General features: G+C 45.3%; 1 protein-coding gene and 1 long non-coding RNA gene across 2 annotated transcripts in view; one reads left to right on the top strand and one right to left on the bottom strand.

The window, feature by feature from the left end:
* The window catches only part of LOC308677644, a 792,073-nt gene that overhangs the window by 481,215 nt on the left and 293,844 nt on the right, over positions 1 to 17,014 (bottom strand). The gene's annotated exons all lie outside the window — the stretch shown is intronic.
* WNT3A (Wnt family member 3A) overlaps positions 1 to 17,014 on the top strand; it is a gene marked incomplete at both ends in the record, with an annotated part of 65,379 nt that overhangs the window by 15,643 nt on the left and 32,722 nt on the right. Inside the window, one exon of the mRNA XM_081344227.1 lies at positions 16,286 to 16,527. Within this exon, the coding sequence (XP_081200353.1) occupies positions 16,286 to 16,527 (242 nt within the window). The remainder of the gene's footprint in view (positions 1 to 16,285; positions 16,528 to 17,014) is intronic.

Genomic DNA, 17,014 nt, shown 5'->3' with positions numbered 1-17,014 from the left:
CTTGGGCCATCCGTTCCCCCTTGCGATCCACTTTGATTTCACAGATCTGGTTTATGACTAAACCACAAATGGGAGCTGCCTTCTTGTGGCTGGACAATGTCTCTAAAGACCGCAGTTGTCCCCATGCTCCGGTGATTGGAGATGAACCATGAAATTCAACCAATCCTAGGAAGGAAGCCTTTATCAAATGGAAACTGATCGAAGAGAGAAGCAACCTAGAACTAAGGAGGAAACTTCCTGACAGTAAGAACAACTAACCAGTGGGACAACCTGCCTCCAGAAGTTGTGAATGCTCCAACACTGGAAGTTTTTAAGAAGAGACTGGACAGCCATTTGTCTGAAATGGCCTGTAGGGTTTCCTGCTTGAGCAGGGGGTTGGACTAGATGACCTCCAAGGTCCCTTCCAATGCTGTTATTCAGAGGAGGAGGAGGAGGAGGAGAGAAGGGGGTAGGACTAGAAGACCTCCAAGGTCCCTTACCTATTTTGTTATTCAGAGGAGGGGAGGAGAGAAGTGTCTCCTACTTGAGCGGGGGGTTGGACTAGATGACCTCCAAGATCTCTTCCAACTCTGTTATTATGTTATGCTATTAAAATCCCATTGTGAGATGGAAATAAGTCTTAGCCAGGTCACTCCAACAATCCGGCAAGTTTGTGCTGCAGCTGTTGACAGGTGTCTATGGATTCTGGGATGTTGCCCTGGAGATCTTCAAGCTGCTCTGCTCATTGGTGAGGTCCACCATGAGTGAAGAAATATCCTAGTCTGATTCTTGCAAAATCCAGGATTGAGTTGCGGGATGGGAAGTTTTTAATGTTTGTGGCATTGTGGAGGAAGACTGACTTCCTCCAGGAGGTTCCGTCCTCCATCTGCTCCTTCAGACCTTTCAATCCACGCTGTCCTTCTTCGAGCCATCTTTTAAGTCCTCGACTTAAAATGAATGGCTCGTTTAGCGACCGTTCAGAGTTACAAAGACACTGGAGAAAGGACGGCCTTTCACACTTACGACCGTTGCAGGTCACGTGATCCAAATTCAGATGCTTGGCAACGGGCTCAGATTTACGACAGTCGCAACGTCCTGGCAGGGAAAGGACGAATCCTTGGTGGGAAGTGTAATAAGTAGCCCGGCCTATAGACTTCTGAATTCCCAAGTATCTAAAGCACTCTGACACAGATTCAGATGCTTGGCAACGGGCTCAGATTTATGACAGTCGCAGCGTCCTGGCAGGGAAAGGACGAATCCTTGGTGGGAAGTGTAATAAGTAGCCTGGCCTATAGACTTCTGAATTCCCAAGTATCTAAAGCACTCTGACTCCTTCCAAATATTGGGGTTTAACAACCATGACACAAAAACACAGGTCATAATGTCAGGCACACACGACTCAACAATTACCCCCTTGAATTTCCTAGCTGGTTTTTCCAAGACTCCGGCGTTCCTTGCAACCCATGTCTGCTTGTTTCTCCATGCATTCCCCAACAGGTAACCTGGTTCCCAGATGCAACACCTTTGCGTCTCCAGCAGCGCCTTGCAGATCGCAGCAAGCAAAGGTCCTCAACTTATAATAGATCGCTTAGTGACCGTTCAAAGTTACAACAGCACTGAAAAAAGTGATTTAGGACCGTTTTTCACCCTTACGACCTTTGCAGCATCCCCCACGGTCACGTGATAAATACAACTGATTCGTATTTATGACGGTGTTGCAGCGTCCCCCTGTCACGTGATCCCCTGCCGACAAGCAAAGTCAGTGGGGGAAGCCCAGATTTGCTTAAGAACCATGTTCCAAACTTATCCACTTACAGGGATTCACTTAAGAAAGGTCGTAAAACTGGGGCACTTCACCAATGTCTTGTTTAGTGAAAAGAAATGTTGGGCCCCGTGGTGGTCCTAAGTCGAGGACCGCCTTTTACGAATGCAGTGAATGAACGAATGCGGGGCACGATCCACCCGACTGACAGCATTGCTTTTCGGATCTTACAAGGTGCATCTTTTTATTTTATTTTATTATTTTATTTTTTCCTCTCTCTTTTTCTCCACGACTGCCTGTTCCAGAAAAATAGCTCGGGGTGACGGCCATGCTGCACACATTCTTGATGAACCGAAAAAAGGGGGGGGGAAATGATGTCGAGGCAGAGAAGGGAAATGTGTGGCCCGCGGGCACGGTGGGAAGGGAAGAGAGTTCTTTCCTTTGCACAGGCTTGTTTGAAAATATGCACAGCGGAGTGTGCAGCTTGGAAGACCGAATGTTGTAAATCTTTGCTGCTTTTGGTCAAGCCAACCAGACAGGCTGGAATTGGGGAGGGAGGGGAAGGGAAGGTTGTGGGGAGGGGCGCGTCCCTGGCCTTTGAACAACTAATCCAATCAGGGCAGAGGTGGAAGGGACCTTGGAGGTCTTCCAGTCCAACCCCTCCACCTTTCTCAAGCTGGAAACCTTGATTCAATCCTCCATCCTTCCGAGGTCGGTAAAATGAGGCCCCAGGTGGTTGAGGGCAAAATGGTGATTGCTTAGAGAGGGCTGTAAAGCGCGATGAAGCAGTACATACGTAAGTCTAAGGGCTGTTGCTATCTCTGACAAGGTGTTGTCCAGTCTCTTCTTAAAACCCTCCAGTGTTGGAGCATTCACCGCTTCTGGAGGCAGGTTGTTCCACTGGTTAATTGTTCTAACCGTCAGGAAGTTCCTCCTTAGTTCCAGGTTGCTTCTCTCCTTGACTAGTTTCCATCCGTTGCTTCTTGTCCTGCTTTCAGGTGCTTTGGAGAATAGCTTGACTCCCTTTTCTTTGGGGCAGCCCCTGAGAGATTGGAAGACTGCTATCATGTCCCCCCTCGTCCTTCTCTTCATTAAACCCAATTCCCGGGATTATGTGATCCTCTTTTGAGACCTTCTGACAAGCAAAGACAATGAGGGAAGCCAGTTTCACTTAACAGCTGTGTGACTAACTTAACAACTGCAGTGATTCAATCGGTAACTGTGGCAAGGAAGGTCATACAAACGGCCCAAAACTCACTGAACAAATGTCTCACTTAACAACAGAAATTTGGGGCTCAATTGTGGTCGTACATCAAGGACTTACCTGCAATGGGTTGACCAAAACTGGATGCAGTATTCCAGCTGTGGCCTTACTAAGGACTTATAAGGATTTATCAGAAATCTCCAGTTGTTGGAGGCCCGGGAAGTTGTGGAAGCTCCAACTCTGGAGGTTTTTAGGAAGAGATTGGACAGTGATTTGTCTGAAATGGTAGAGTTTCTTGCTTGGGGGAGGAGGAGGAGGAGGAGGAGGAGGAAGAGGAGGAGGAGGACTACAACTGTGGGATCATCAATGCTCTCTGAGCCTGGTGGTTTTCTTCAAGACATTTCATGATCCAAGTAGGTAACGTCATCAGTGCTACAAGGGAATGAGCTAGAGAGGAGGAGGAGGAGGTTAAGTGAACCATGGTTTGCCAAAATTGAAGTAAAAGCCAGTTTCCCCCCCAAAAAAAACGTCATAAGACACGGTCACATGACTGGAGGCTGCTTTCTGTTCGCCTGTTTGCCAAGAGCCCAAAGCGGCATCAGAACTCCGAATCTTAGGTAAGTCTATCAGAACTTCAAACCTTTGCTCAGCAACCCGTCGTATGCGTTGTGCAAATCCCCGGCTATTGTGCCGCCTCATTTTAGTTTAATGAGTCAGTTGGACCAAACGAGCTGGATTGGTGAATCCTGGTTTATGGACAGATATGTTAACTCTTACCCAGCTATCTGTCACTTCATTTAACAAACGGTGTTTAAGTACCCCATGGCTCGCGATTGGGAAACCTAGCCACTGTAGTTAGGTTGGGTTCTGAATGCAGCAAAGGGCAAGAAGTCCTCTACTTATAGCCATTCATTTAGTGACCACTTAGTGAAGTTACAATGACAGTGAAAAAAGTGGCCTATGGCCATTTTTCAGACTCATAACCGTTGCAGCATCCCCCTGGTCACATGATCAAAATTCAAATGATTGACAAGTGACTCATATTTACGACGGTCGCAGTGACCTGCGGTCCCATGATCCCCTTTTGCGAAACTTCTGACAAGCTAAGTCAATGGGGAAACCAGATTTACTTAACAACCATGTTGCTAATTTAACAACTGCAATGATTCAGTTAACAACGGTGGCAAGAAAGGTCGTAAAATGGGGCAAAACAATTGTCTTGCTTACCCATGTAAACTTGGGGCTCAATCGTGGTTGTATGTCGAGGAGTTCCAGAAAAACATCTACTTCTGCTTCATTGACTATGCTAAAGCCTTTGATTGTGTGGATCATAACAAACTGTGGCAAGTTCTTAAAGAGATGGGAGTACCAGACCATCTTATTTGTCTCTTGAGAAACCTATATGCGGGTCAAGAAGCAACAGTGAGAACTGGACACGGAACCACTGATTGGTTCAAAATTGGGAAAGGAGTCCGGCAAGGCTTGTATACTGTCGCCCTGCCTATTTAACTTATATGCAGAGCACATCATGAGAAAGGCAGGGCTAGATGAATCAAAAGTTGGAATTAAGATTGCCGGAAGAAACATCAACAACCTAAGATACGCAGATGATACCACTCTAATGGCAGAAAGTGAAGAAGAACTAAAGAGCCTCTTGTTGCAGGTGAAGGAGGAGAGTGCAAAACTTGGGTTGAAACTTAACCTTAAGAAAACCAAGATCATGGCATCCGGCCCTCTCAATTCCTGGCAAATAGATGGGGAAGAAATGGAGGTAGTGACAGATTTTATTTTCCTGGGCTCCAAGATCACCGCAGATGGGGACTGTAGCCAAGAAATTAAAAGACGCTTGCTCCTTGGGAGGAAAGCCATGGCAAATCTAGACAGCACACTAAAAAGCAGAGACATCACCCTGTCAACAAAAGTGCGTATAGTCAAGGCTATGGTCTTCCCAGTTGCAATGTATGGTAGTGAAAGCTGGACCATAAGAAAGGCTGAGCGCCAAAGAATGGAGGCCTTTGAACTATGGTGCTGGAGAAGACTCCTGCGAGTTCCTTGGACTGCAAGGCGATCAAACCGGTCAGTCCTAGAGGAGATCAACCCTGACTGCTCTTTAGAAGGCCAGATCCTGAAGCTAAAACTCAAATCCTTTGGCCACCTAATGAGAAGGAAGGACTCACTGGAGAAGAGCCTAATGCTGGGAAAGATCGAGGGCAATAGAAGAAGGGGACGACAGAGAATGAGGTGGCTGGATGGAGTCACTGAAGCAGTAGGCGTGAGCTTAAATGGACTCCAGAAGATGGTAGAGGACAGGAAGGCCTGCAGGAATGTTGTCCATAGGGTCGCGATGGGGCGGACATGACTTCGCAGCTAACAACAACAACATGTCGAGGATTACTGTATACCTCCTGAGCTTGGGTTGACTGACCATGGAGTTCTCCTTGATAGGAAGGTCCATCAATGGTCTTTTGAATGCATCAGAAGTTGTGTGGACATTCAAGTGTCTCTCATCTCCTGATCTACCTTGCCTCATCCCTTCCTTCTGCTTCTCCTAACTTGCTGCGAGTTCTAATTTCTCCTGGCTGCACCCAACCATTCCTTCTTCCCTGCTCCTGCTTCACCATTGGTTTGGATCAATTGATTTTGAGGTCAAAGAACTTACGTAAATAACTCATCCCTGACTTCTTTGTGGGTAATGGACCCCAGAAGTGGGAGGCAGGTCTTCTGGATTAGGGGTCTGCCAACCTGGCCACTTTTAGACATGTGGACCTCAACTCCCAGAATTCCTCAGCCAGCTGAGAAATTTTGGGGGTTGAAGTTCACAAGTCTTAAAGTCGTCAAGTTTGGAGTCCCTTTTTCTAGACTTGTGAAAGAGTGTAGAATGCAGGAAAGGAAGTTCTAAAGCCAACTTGAAGTCCACACAGAACATCTCAGAAGAGATGGCTCCACCTTCACTCAAGGTAGTAGAGTCCATTTTTCTTTAATTAAAGGTAAAGGTAAAGGTTCCCCCACACATGCATGCTAGTTGTTTCCAACTCTAGGGGCCGGTGCTCATCTCCGTTTCAAGGCCAAAAAGCCAGTGCTTGTCCGAGGATGTCTCCGTGGTCATGTGGCCGGCATGACTAGACGCCAAAGGCGCATGGAGTGCTGTTACCTTCCCACCAGAGTGGTCCCTATTTTTCTACTTGCATTTTTACGTGCTTTCGAACTGCTAGGTTGGCAGAAGCTGGGACGAGTAACAGGCGCTCTCACTCTGCTACACGGCACTCGGGATTCGACCCGCCAAACTGCCGACCTTCTGATCGATAAGCTCAGCGTCCTAACCCACTGAGCCACCACGTCCCTCTTTTTCATTAATTAGCCTCCCTCTTATTCTCTACGAGGCCTAGTTGGGAAGTTTCTTAAGTAGACCAGCACTCCCTCAGACCAGACATCCATCCGTCAAACTGAATGTCCTTGTAACTTTGATGGAGGGAGAAAGGAGCTGAGAGAGAAGGCAGTGCGGTTGTTTCTTTTTTCAAAAATCAACACACCCTGGGATCTTGGCTCATTGGCGTGTGCGACCTAACACTGAACGCTTGACCCACCACCTTCTATCTCTACAAGTCAAAGCAGGTGTCTTCACACACCATGAAACGAGCAGCTGTTCGCTGGAGGATCAACAACTGGCAAAGAGCCAGAAGCTTTGGAAGAAAATCGTTAATTGATGTTCTGTTGGCGAGATGTTTTGGGGGGGGGGTGTCTGGAGTCTGCAGGCCCTTTAATCCGAGTTCTGAAAGCCTAACTTTCCATCCCGCTCTTGCACATGCTTATGGAGGCCTTAGTTGCAGGAGAACATGTTCAATTTCCATCTGATATATCAGGTTAAACTTCCTTCTTCCACATCTGAGTCTACTAAATATGGAGTTACTTTCCCAAATAGGTAGGTTAATAGTAGTTTCATAGAGTTTTAGTGGTTCTCTGTTTGGAAGCCCCACTATTGATTGTTCCTCACTCCAACATCATCATGGAGAACAAAGGGAGGAAAATTGTGGTCTTCAAGAAAATCTATCTATTCCCAATGTTGCTATTGGAGAACTTCTGTTAAAGGGTGAAATTTGTGGAGACCAACATAGTTACAAGGAAAATCTTCTCTTCCCCCCCCACATCCCAAAGTTGCTAAGGAGAACCTATACCAAGTGATGAAATTTGTGAAGACCACCATAAGTGCAAAGAAAATCTCCCACTCAAAGTTGTTATGGAGAACAGCTGTTAAAGGATGAAATGTGTGGAGTACATCAAGGTCCTAAGGGAAGTCTTCTCCCACTGAATTAAGAAACAAAAATTATGGAGGCCACCATAATCCATTCATGTCCTCAAGATAGTTTCTCCCATCAAAAATTGTTCAGCTAGGTTAGCAATGTTAGTTAGATCTTCTGGTTCTCATAGACCACAGGGAAGAGGAAGACCACCAATTTGGTGATGCCTGCCAATGACCATCCTCATGTCTTTCAAAGAATCTTTCAAAATGTCTCCCAAATGTTGTTTTTAGCACGACCCATCTGTCAGTTAGTTCTTAATTTCATGGACCAGTTCCATCTTAATCTTGAGTTATTTGTGGTTTTCTACAAAATGTTCCAGGAAGTATCTTTTTGGGGATGAACATTCCCATGTGCTTCAGTCATCCTCAGTTGTCAACTTTCACCATTGCTATCTCAAACATGTCCTGGCAGATGTCTTTTTTTGATAGATCTCATAATCCACAAAGGAAAGCTGAGGTTCTTCTTCCCGAGCTGATGTACGAAGAGGTGGATGTGGGGTTTTGTTTTCCTCTGTCTTCCAACAAAGTCTCAAGATTGGAGAAGCCTTGGTCCTCCAGGATCTTGGAAGGCAATGGGGCAAGAGGCATTGAGCAGGTAGGATGGTTGCCTACCAACGCAAGGATGGGTGGAGGACTCTGCAACTCTGCCACCAGGCATGGCCCAGAATCAATTCTTTTTAGATGCAGATCTGAGTCTTCACAGGCATCAAAAAGAAGCTTGGTTTGTGTATGTGTGTTGTTGTTGTTGTGCTGTTGCTGGAAACACCGGTCAAACAGATTGTCAACCCTGCTAACATTGGATGTTCTTGCTTTGACAAGAGATGGAAATGCAGCCATTTTTCTCTATTGCTTCTAGAGTTAGTTGATGCTGGGAGTGGAAATGTGAATGAGAGTCCGGCTAGTCATAACAATAATAACTCGGCCGTGGGAACCCAAGGTCATTGAGCCCTGAGTTGATAAGAGTTTTGGCGGGCTGGAGAGTTGGGGAGAAAGCCCCAAACTTCAAGCTAATTGGGGAATGTGATTTATGACTATTAATCGGAGGAGGGAATTGTGCTTTGCTACTCTCTGCTCAGTTTTTGGTTTCCGACTGTGTAGTGCCGATACTTTGTTTCTCGAATAAAAGATTCTTTAAGGTAAACAATGCCTTGAAGTTCTTTTTTTTTTTGAAGGGTTTCATGTGTCGGAACCATGACACACGTCTTTGGTCTTCCAAGGGTATGCTGAGAATTCTGTCCAGAGGAGAGCTGACATGGCAGGATGGACGTAAAAAAGAGGAATGGGGCTGTAGCTGCCGTCTTGACTTTTTTAACCCTTCTTGGGAAGGGGGGGTGTTCCCCGTGGGAAAAGGAGGGCTTTTACTCTTTGAAAGTTGTTTAACATCTCTCAACAATTTCAGGGAGTCTGTAATATTGGAGAGCATTGTGTGTGACCAGCTGTCTCCCCCACCACACACCTCACAAGAGTCTGTAAACAAAGAGCATGCTAAATATCTGTCTATTTGTCCATCTCCTTGTCTGTTTGTCTGTCTATCTTCTCTCTCTCTCTCTCTTTCCTTCTGTCTCTCTCCGTTTTCTCCTTCCTTCTCCTTCCCTCCCTCTTCTCCTTCCTTCTCCCTCTGTCTCCTTTCTTTTTTTTTCTTTTCCTCCTTCCTTCCTTCCTTCTCCCTCCCTCTTCTCCTTCCTTCTCCCTGTTTCCTTTCTTTCTCTTTCTTTCTTTTTCTTTCTGTTTTCCTCCTTCCTTCCTTCCTTCCTTCTCCCTCCCCCTTCTCCTTCCTTCTCCCTCTGTTTCCTTTCTTTCTCTTTCTTTCTTTTCCTCCTTCCTTCCTTCCTTCCTTCCTTCCTTCCTTCCTTCCTTCCTTCCTCCTCCCTCTTCTCCTTCCTTCTCCCTCTGTCTCCTTCCTTCCTTCCTTCCTTCCTTCCTTCCTTCCTTCCTTCCTTCCTTCCTTCCTTCCTTCCTTTCTTTCTTTCTTTCTTTTTCTTTCTTTCTTTCTTTCTTTCTTTCTTTCTTTCTTTCTTTCTTTCTTTCTTTCTTTCTTTTCCTCCTTCCTTCCTTCCTTCTCCCTCCCTCTTCTCCTTCCTTCTCCCTCCCTGACTTCTTGCTCCCTCTTGCCCAACCTGTCCCTTCCTTCCTTCCTTCCTTCCTTCCTTCCTTCCTTCCTTCCTTCCTTCCTTCATTCCATCTCACTCTCTCATTTGCTCACTCATCTTTTTCTCCCCACTTTTTAAGATTCACTTGCCTTTAATTTTATCTTTGGGTCTGTCCCTTTTTTTGGAAAAATACTGGGGCTTTATTGAAATTAAGATCCCCCCAGGGGGTCTCTGCTGCTGAGCCACTCAGGGAAAGCCAAGGCACAGGAGGGCTGGGCTGGGCGCGAAGCGCCACGGGTGCTTTTGATGCAACCTGTAATCGATGGTCCTTGGTTTACAATCATCGTTGGGACCAGCCACTTCTGTGGCTAAGCAAGGTGGCTGTTAAGTGGGTCGCACAAAGAGTTAAGGCCACACACCGTAAAGTTGCTTTAATTAATCAATAGTGAATAAAGGATGGATGGATGGACGGACAGGAGGGAGGGAGGGAAGAAGGAAGGAAAGGAGAATGGGAAGGAGGGAAGGAAGGAAGGAAGGAAGGAAGGAAGGAAGGAAGGAGGGAGGGAGGGAGGGAAGGAAGGAAGGAAGGGAAAAAGGGAGGGAAGGAGGAAGAAGGAAGGAGAGAGAAAAGGAGAAGGAAGGAAGGAGAATGGGAGAGAGGGAAGGAAGGAAAAAAGAAATGGAGCGAGAAAGGAAGGAGGAGGAGGGAGGGAGGAAGGAAGGAAAAGGAAAAGAGGAAGGAAGGAGGGAGGAAGGAGCAGAGGAAGACTTGAAGCTTCCTTCTCATAAGGCATTAAAAATCAGACCGTTACAAAAACACTACTAAAATATTTGGGATTTCTACTCCAACGATCCCCTGCATCCTTTCGGCCACCCTTCCCCTCTCAGCCTGGCAAGCGGAGGAGAAGACGCTTGAACGCCACCCAAACAAACAAAGAAACAAGGGAACACAAAAATTTAGGTTCAGACACAAAGCCAAACACAAGCACACGCTCCCCAAGACAACAAGACGAACTGTGCCGTCTGTTTTGGCACGGCATACAACTTGGCAGGGATTTGAGAAAAAAAACAACAACCCCCTAAAAGTAAAGACGAGCGATGTGCTAAAAAATCTGGGCAGCCTGGAGGCATTTGAAGCCAGCGGTGTGATTTAAAGTTGATCTTTTAAAGTGTGATTTAAAGTTGATCCTTTAAAGTGTTCGCACTCGTCGCTTTGTTTGCCGTGCATCGGAGAACCTGGTTAGGGCAAGACTTTCATCTAAGACTTTAATGAAGGCTTGGATTTATTTATTTTATTTTATTTTAATTGCATTTATATCCCGCCCTTCTCCGAAGACTCAGGGCGGCTTACAAGCTTAGCAGTAGCCTTCATTCTATGTATATGCCTGCTTATTAGGGCTTTCACACACACCCCAAGCGGCATTATTACAAAGTCAGCTTATTGCCCCCAACAATCTGGGTCCTCATTTTACCTACCTCGGAAGGATGGAAGGATGGGACAAGGGGAAAAATTCAAGACAGTCCCAAAATGGCAGGTAGATCGCCTGTGTTAAAACTGACAGCTTTGTAGTTGTTGTGTTTTGTTTTTTGTTTTTTTAAAAAAAGGTGAACATCTGTAGGTGAGTTTCTTCTACTCCACACATCTGGCTGGCTGGAATGGTTGTTTGCGTTCAGTTTATACAGGTTGTCCTCAATGTGCGACCACAATTGAGGCTAACATTTGCCTTGCTAAGCGAGGCTGTTGTGAAGAGACTTGCCTCGTTTTATGACCTTTCTTGCTATAGTTGTTAAGTGAATCATAGCAGAAAGACCTATGTAGCTATACATAGCTACATAGCTACTTTGTATAAATAACACCTTGTTTGGCTAATGGTGGTTAGTGTTTCTATAATGGCTTAATATTTGGTTCGCATCCTGTGCTGTGCATTGGGTGATCCCAGAAATGGGTTATTGCATTCCTTCGTTCGTTCGTTCATTCATTCGTTCGTTCATTCATTCATTTGTTCATTCATTCATTCGTTTGTTCATTTGTTTGTTCGTTCATTCATTTGTTCATTCATTTATTCATTCATTCATTCATTCACTTGCCTAATTTACTAACTACAGATAGTCCTAAACTTACGACCACAGTTGAGTCCAAAATTTCCGTGGCTAAGTGAGACAGCTGTTAAGTGAATTTTGCCCTATTTTACGAACTTCCTTGCCACGGTGGTTAACTGCAAAAGTTAAAAACATGGTTGTTAAGTGAATCTGGCTTTTCCCCCCCCCCCATTAACTTTGCTTGTCAGAAGGTCGAGAAAGGGGATCACATGACACACACACACACACCCCCGGGGAACACAGGAGCATCTGAGTTTTGATCTGTGGGGGTGCCATTTATGTGTGAAAAAAAATGGTCCTAAGTCACTTTTTTTCAGCGCTGCTGTAACTTTGAATGGTCACTAAACGAATTCTTAAGGAACTTCTGGGAGACCCGCAACTCCCCTGTCTGATTCACCTCTGGTTGGTTTCTGTTGTGACACTGCACAACCTTGCAGTTAGTCCTTGGGAATCTTGAGGGATGATGTCAACCTCTTCCCACCCACCCCCCACAAGACTCCTTGGAATTGCCAACTCATCCTGATTTTATCTCCAACAGTCAGGAATTGCCCCAGGCTTGAAAAAAAAACAAAACCATTATTTCCAACAGCAGGATGCTGATTTTAGCACTGGATTGCCAATACTTTGATAAATACATCCTTTCTTCCGCTTTGAAAAATTATCAACCAGCATCTTACTCATCATCTACTCATTGCTTTAGGAGATGAGATTGAGAGGGGGGGGGAAAAGAGAGATTTATCCATTTTAAAGTGTGTCCATCTTTACAGATGTTCCATTTTATTTATTTATTTCTACTTATTTAACATTAACGCAAACCTTCCTTGCAAGCTTAGATTCAACAGTGGCCCCAGGGCTGTGGAAAAGCTAAAATAAAACCATCATCAGAACAAAACCATTTAAAACAAAATCCTGGTACTGGTAGTTCTCGATACAACAGCCAACATCTCTGTTGCTAAGCCAGACAGATGTTAAGTGTGTTTTGCCCCACTTAACAATATTACTTGCCGCAGTTGTTAAGTGAATCACTGCAGTGGTTAAGTTAGCAACACGGTTGTTAAGTGAATATGGCTTCCCCCATTGACTTTGCTTGTCAGAAGGTCGGAAAAGGGGACCACGTGACCCTGCAACCGTCATAAGTACGAGTCAGTTGCCAAGCGCCTGAATTTGGATCACCTGACCATGGGGATTCTGCAAAGGCCGTAAGTGTGACTGTTGTTACTTATGTCTCTAAACGAATGGTTGTAACTTGAGGACTAGCTGAATTGGAGACTGGGCTTGCTCATGGGAATTTTGCAGTTGTGACTTGGGCAAATTTTAGGACTGTAAAATAATTTTAAAAAAAACATTTAAAAAAAAAAGGTTTGGGGGAATGTTCCCATACTGTTGCTTAAAAAGCTAGGTGACATTGCAGTCGCCAGGAAGTGACTTGGCTCAGAATTGGCGGCGGGGGGGGGGGGTTGGAACAGAAATGGCTACACAGTCTCCTTGTCCCCCAGATCCCTCCCTGCCTCCTTAAAGGATCTAGGAAATAAAGTTGCTAGAATTGTGATCTCTTTCAGAATCAGATCTGTGGGGCCCTTGGTGCTCTCCGAGCTGGGTGGTTTCCTTGCAGATGTTTCATGACCCAACTAGGGAACATCATCAGTGTTGTAAGGGAATGGGATGGGAGGAGGAAGAGGACTGTAGGGTACATGGTGCTCTCTGAGCTTGGTTTATTTCTTGCAGACATTTGTTACCTAGTTGGGTCATGAAACGTCTTCAAGAAAACCACCCAGCTCAGAGAGCACCAAGGATCCCACAGTCCTCCTCCTCCTTCTCTTCTTCTTCTTCTTCTTCTTCTTCTTCTTCTTCTTCTTCTTCTTCTTCTTCTTCTTCTTCTTCTTCTTCTTCTTCTTCTTCTTCTTCTTCTTCTCCTTCTCCTTCTCCTCCTCCTCCTCCTCCTCCTCCTCCACCACCTCTTCTTCTTCTTCTTCTTCTTCTTCTTCTTCTTCTTCTTCTTCTTCTTCTTCTTCTTCTTCTTCTTCTTCTTCTTCTTCTTCTTCTTCTTCTTCTTCTTCTTCTTCTTCTTCTTCTTCTTCTTCTTCTCCTCCTCCTCCTCCTCCTCCTCCTCCTCCTCCTCCTCCTCCTCCTCCTCCTCCTCCTCCTCCTCCTCTCTCCATACCTTCCAGCACTGATGGCCTTCCCTAGTTGGGTCATGAAACGTCTGCAAGAAAACCACCCAGCTCAGAGAGCATCAAAAACCCCACAGTTCAACCCGGAGCTACAAATAAAGCTTTCACGCTAAATTTTTCAGCCTAAAACAAGAAAGGGCATCTTTTCAAGCTGAGAGATCAAAAGAAAGATGGACATAGAGCCAATTTTATGGAGGATAATATTTTATTTCAAGACGAGCAGCCTGTTCCGTATCCAAGCCAAAGGAGAGGGGGGGGGGGGAGAAATAAAATCCACAAGGTCACAGGCTAGTCCCTGTGCTGTGCCAATTGCAGATATTTCAACCCCTTATTCTCACTTCCTTCCTTCTGGGGATATTCTGCATAACGTTTTGGTCCTGTTTTCTCTCGTTTGTTGGGAGGGAAAATTGATAATGCATTTCCTTTTTGGAAAGGAATAATTGTCATCAGATACAAACACAGCTAATCCTCGACTTAAACCAACAGTTAACAATTCTGTTGCTAAGCGAGACATTTGATAAGTGAGTTTCGTCCCATTTTACGACCTTTCTGAGCGAATCCCTGCACATGCTAAGTTAGCCACAGGGTCGTTAAATGAATCTACAGTTCCCCCTGTTCAAAAAGTCACAAAAAGGGATCACGCGACCCTAGGACACTGCGACTGTCTTAAATCAAAAAGTGTGACTAACCTAATAACGGCAGGGAGCGATTCACTTAACAACCATGGCAACAAATGTCGTCAAATGGGGCCAAACCTCCTTAACAAATGTCTCACTTAGCAATGTAGACTTTGGGCTTAATTGTGGTCGTAAGTTTGAGGACTGCCTGTAGTTTGGTAGGGAAAAGTTATGTTAAGAGTCTGTGCAGAAAAATGGAAGACACAGCAGGTCAATACCACAACTGACTTCAGGGAACTGGAAGTTTTGTGTGTGTGTGTGTGTGTGTGTGTGTGTTTGTGTGTATGTATGTGTGTGTGTTTTATTTGTCACATCCGTTTTACAAACAGTTTTATTTTTTTAAGGCTTCCGACTCGCTAATGTTGTTGGGAGTTGTCTTAACACCTTGCTTCGCTCCCTCATCAACCTCTGATTCACCCCTTTTGAACGAAGGAAAGGTGGCATATGAATTCAACATTTCGTGTTACGAAATATAGTCCTTGTTTCCTTATATGGCTTGTTTCTTTCGAGATTTTGGTTACCCTGGAATTTTGCATCTCTGGGATGCACAGGATCGTGATTTTCAAAAGACACCAAACCTTAAATGTGTAAATTTTTATCCCGCCTTTATTGTTTTGATAAATAAGGTAGCAGACATGCCTAATATGGCTGGAATCAAAAAACATTTCCTGCCCAATGAAAGATAAATTCAACATTGATGTCTAAATGGATGGTCAAACTCAGCTCTGACTTTGTAAAAATGCCGCTTGGGGGGGGCGAAAGCCCTAATAAGCAGGCATATACATAGAATGAAGGCTATTGCTAAGCACATTGATTTGTGCTTCTTAGATTGTAAGCCGCCCTGAGTCTTCGGAGAAGGGCGGGATATAAATGGGATAAAAAAAAAACTCTGCTTCTAACATGTTATGTCCAGGCAAATATCTTGGTTTAAACCAGGGATCTTCAAACTTGGCCCATTTATATGACTTGTGGACTTCAACTCCCAAAATTCCTCAGCCAGCATGCCTGGCTGAGGAATTCTGGCAGTTGAAGTCCACAAGTCATAAAAGGGCCAAGTTTGAAGACCCCTGGTTTAAAGCGTTGGTCCATCCAACATGCGAAGACAAGGATTGAATATTCCCAAAACACAGTCGTAAATGACTACGCTCTCTTCATGTAATGTGTTGGTGGTCCGCAAATAGTCCACTTGCAAAGAAGTCGTGTCAACTCCAAAGTTAGTTATCAGGACCCCGTATCTCTGAAGGAAGTCCTTGTCCACAAATTCTCAACCACTTTGGTTATCCCAAATGTGCTTCTTCAGGAGGCAACTGGATTTTCTTGTTTTTGTTTTGAAGACGTTTCACTTCTCACCCAAGAAGCTTCTTCCGCTCTGACTGGATGGTGGGGATTGGAAGGATTTATATGCCTTGCAGACAGCTGGTCATTTGCATTCTTTCAGAGGGTCATTGAGGTCACCTGGAGGTTTACCTGTGTCATCAGGGTCAGCTGAGTGGTGCAAATGGGTGTGGAGCCTTCTTGGAACTGATTGTGTTGTAGACTGAAGATGGATGATGTCATATTCCTCTCTCAACAGAGGGGGAGAGATACGACATCTATATCCAGTCCGCAACACGGTCCTTTCAGCGGTTCCAAGAAGGCTCCACACCCATTTGCACCACTCAGCTGACCCTGAGGACACAGATAAACCTCCAAGTGGCCCCAAGGACCCTCTAAAAGAAGGCAAACGACCAGCTGTCTGCGAGCAGTATAAATCCTTCCATTCCCCACCATCCAGTCAGAGCCAAAGAAGCTTCTTGGATGAGAAGCGAAACGTCTTCAAAGGAAAAACAAGAAAATCCAGTTGCCTCCTGAAAAAAGGCACCTTTGGGATAACCACGACCTGGATGACTGAGAATCTCCATAGAAAACCACCTTGCTTCTTCTTGTGGAGGCTTCAAGTTGAGGCAGATGGAGACTTCTTTTGAGGAACTGACTTTTGATTCTGCCCTTTCCTTTCCTTTCGTAGGTCCTTAGCCATCGGTCATCAGTACTCCTCACTGGGGACTCAGCCCATCCTATGTGGCAGCATTCCTGGCCTGGTGCCCAAGCAACTTCGCTTCTGCCGGAACTATGTGCAGATCATGCCCAGCGTGGCTGAAGGAGTGAAGATCGGCATCCAGGAATGCCAGCATCAGTTCCGTGGGAGGAGGTGGAACTGTACCACCGTCAATGATAGTTTGGCCATCTTTGGACCGGTGTTAGATAAAGGTGAGTGTCCAGCTTTGGTGTTAGGTCACCAACCTTTGGAAAGAAGGAGGGATAGGTACAAGAAGGATCTTGGGGTGGGTTAGGAAAACAGGTCTGTGTAGAAGACGAAGGATCATCATCAGCAGAGAAGATAGTAGTAGAACATCTGCAGTTCTTCTTTGGTTCCTGTTGTCGTGCGAATTCATGGGAGGTTTGGGGGTGAAGTTGTATGAACTTTTGGAGTGTTCATCCGCATTCTTGTATAATCTGTGAGGTTTCTGGCAAAGGGTGAACCTGGTGAGATCAACAGAGGGCACCTTAGCCACTTCAGGAAAATGGAATTAAGAGCTGTGGTCTGGTGAAGCCAACAGAGGCCACCTTAGGTATTTCAGGGAAATGGAATTAAGAGCTGTGGTGTGGTGAAATGAAACAAAGCCTTGTCTATCTTCTCCTTCTCCCCCTTGTCTATCTTCTCCTTCTCTTTCTCCTCCTCTTTCTCCTCCTCTTC

This window comes from Vipera berus, assembly GCF_964194415.1.
Source record: "Vipera berus genome assembly, chromosome: Z".
NCBI lineage: Eukaryota > Metazoa > Chordata > Lepidosauria > Squamata > Viperidae > Vipera > Vipera berus.
The sequence above is the reverse complement of the archived record's forward strand: the minus strand, read 5'-3'. Positions and strand labels throughout refer to the sequence as shown.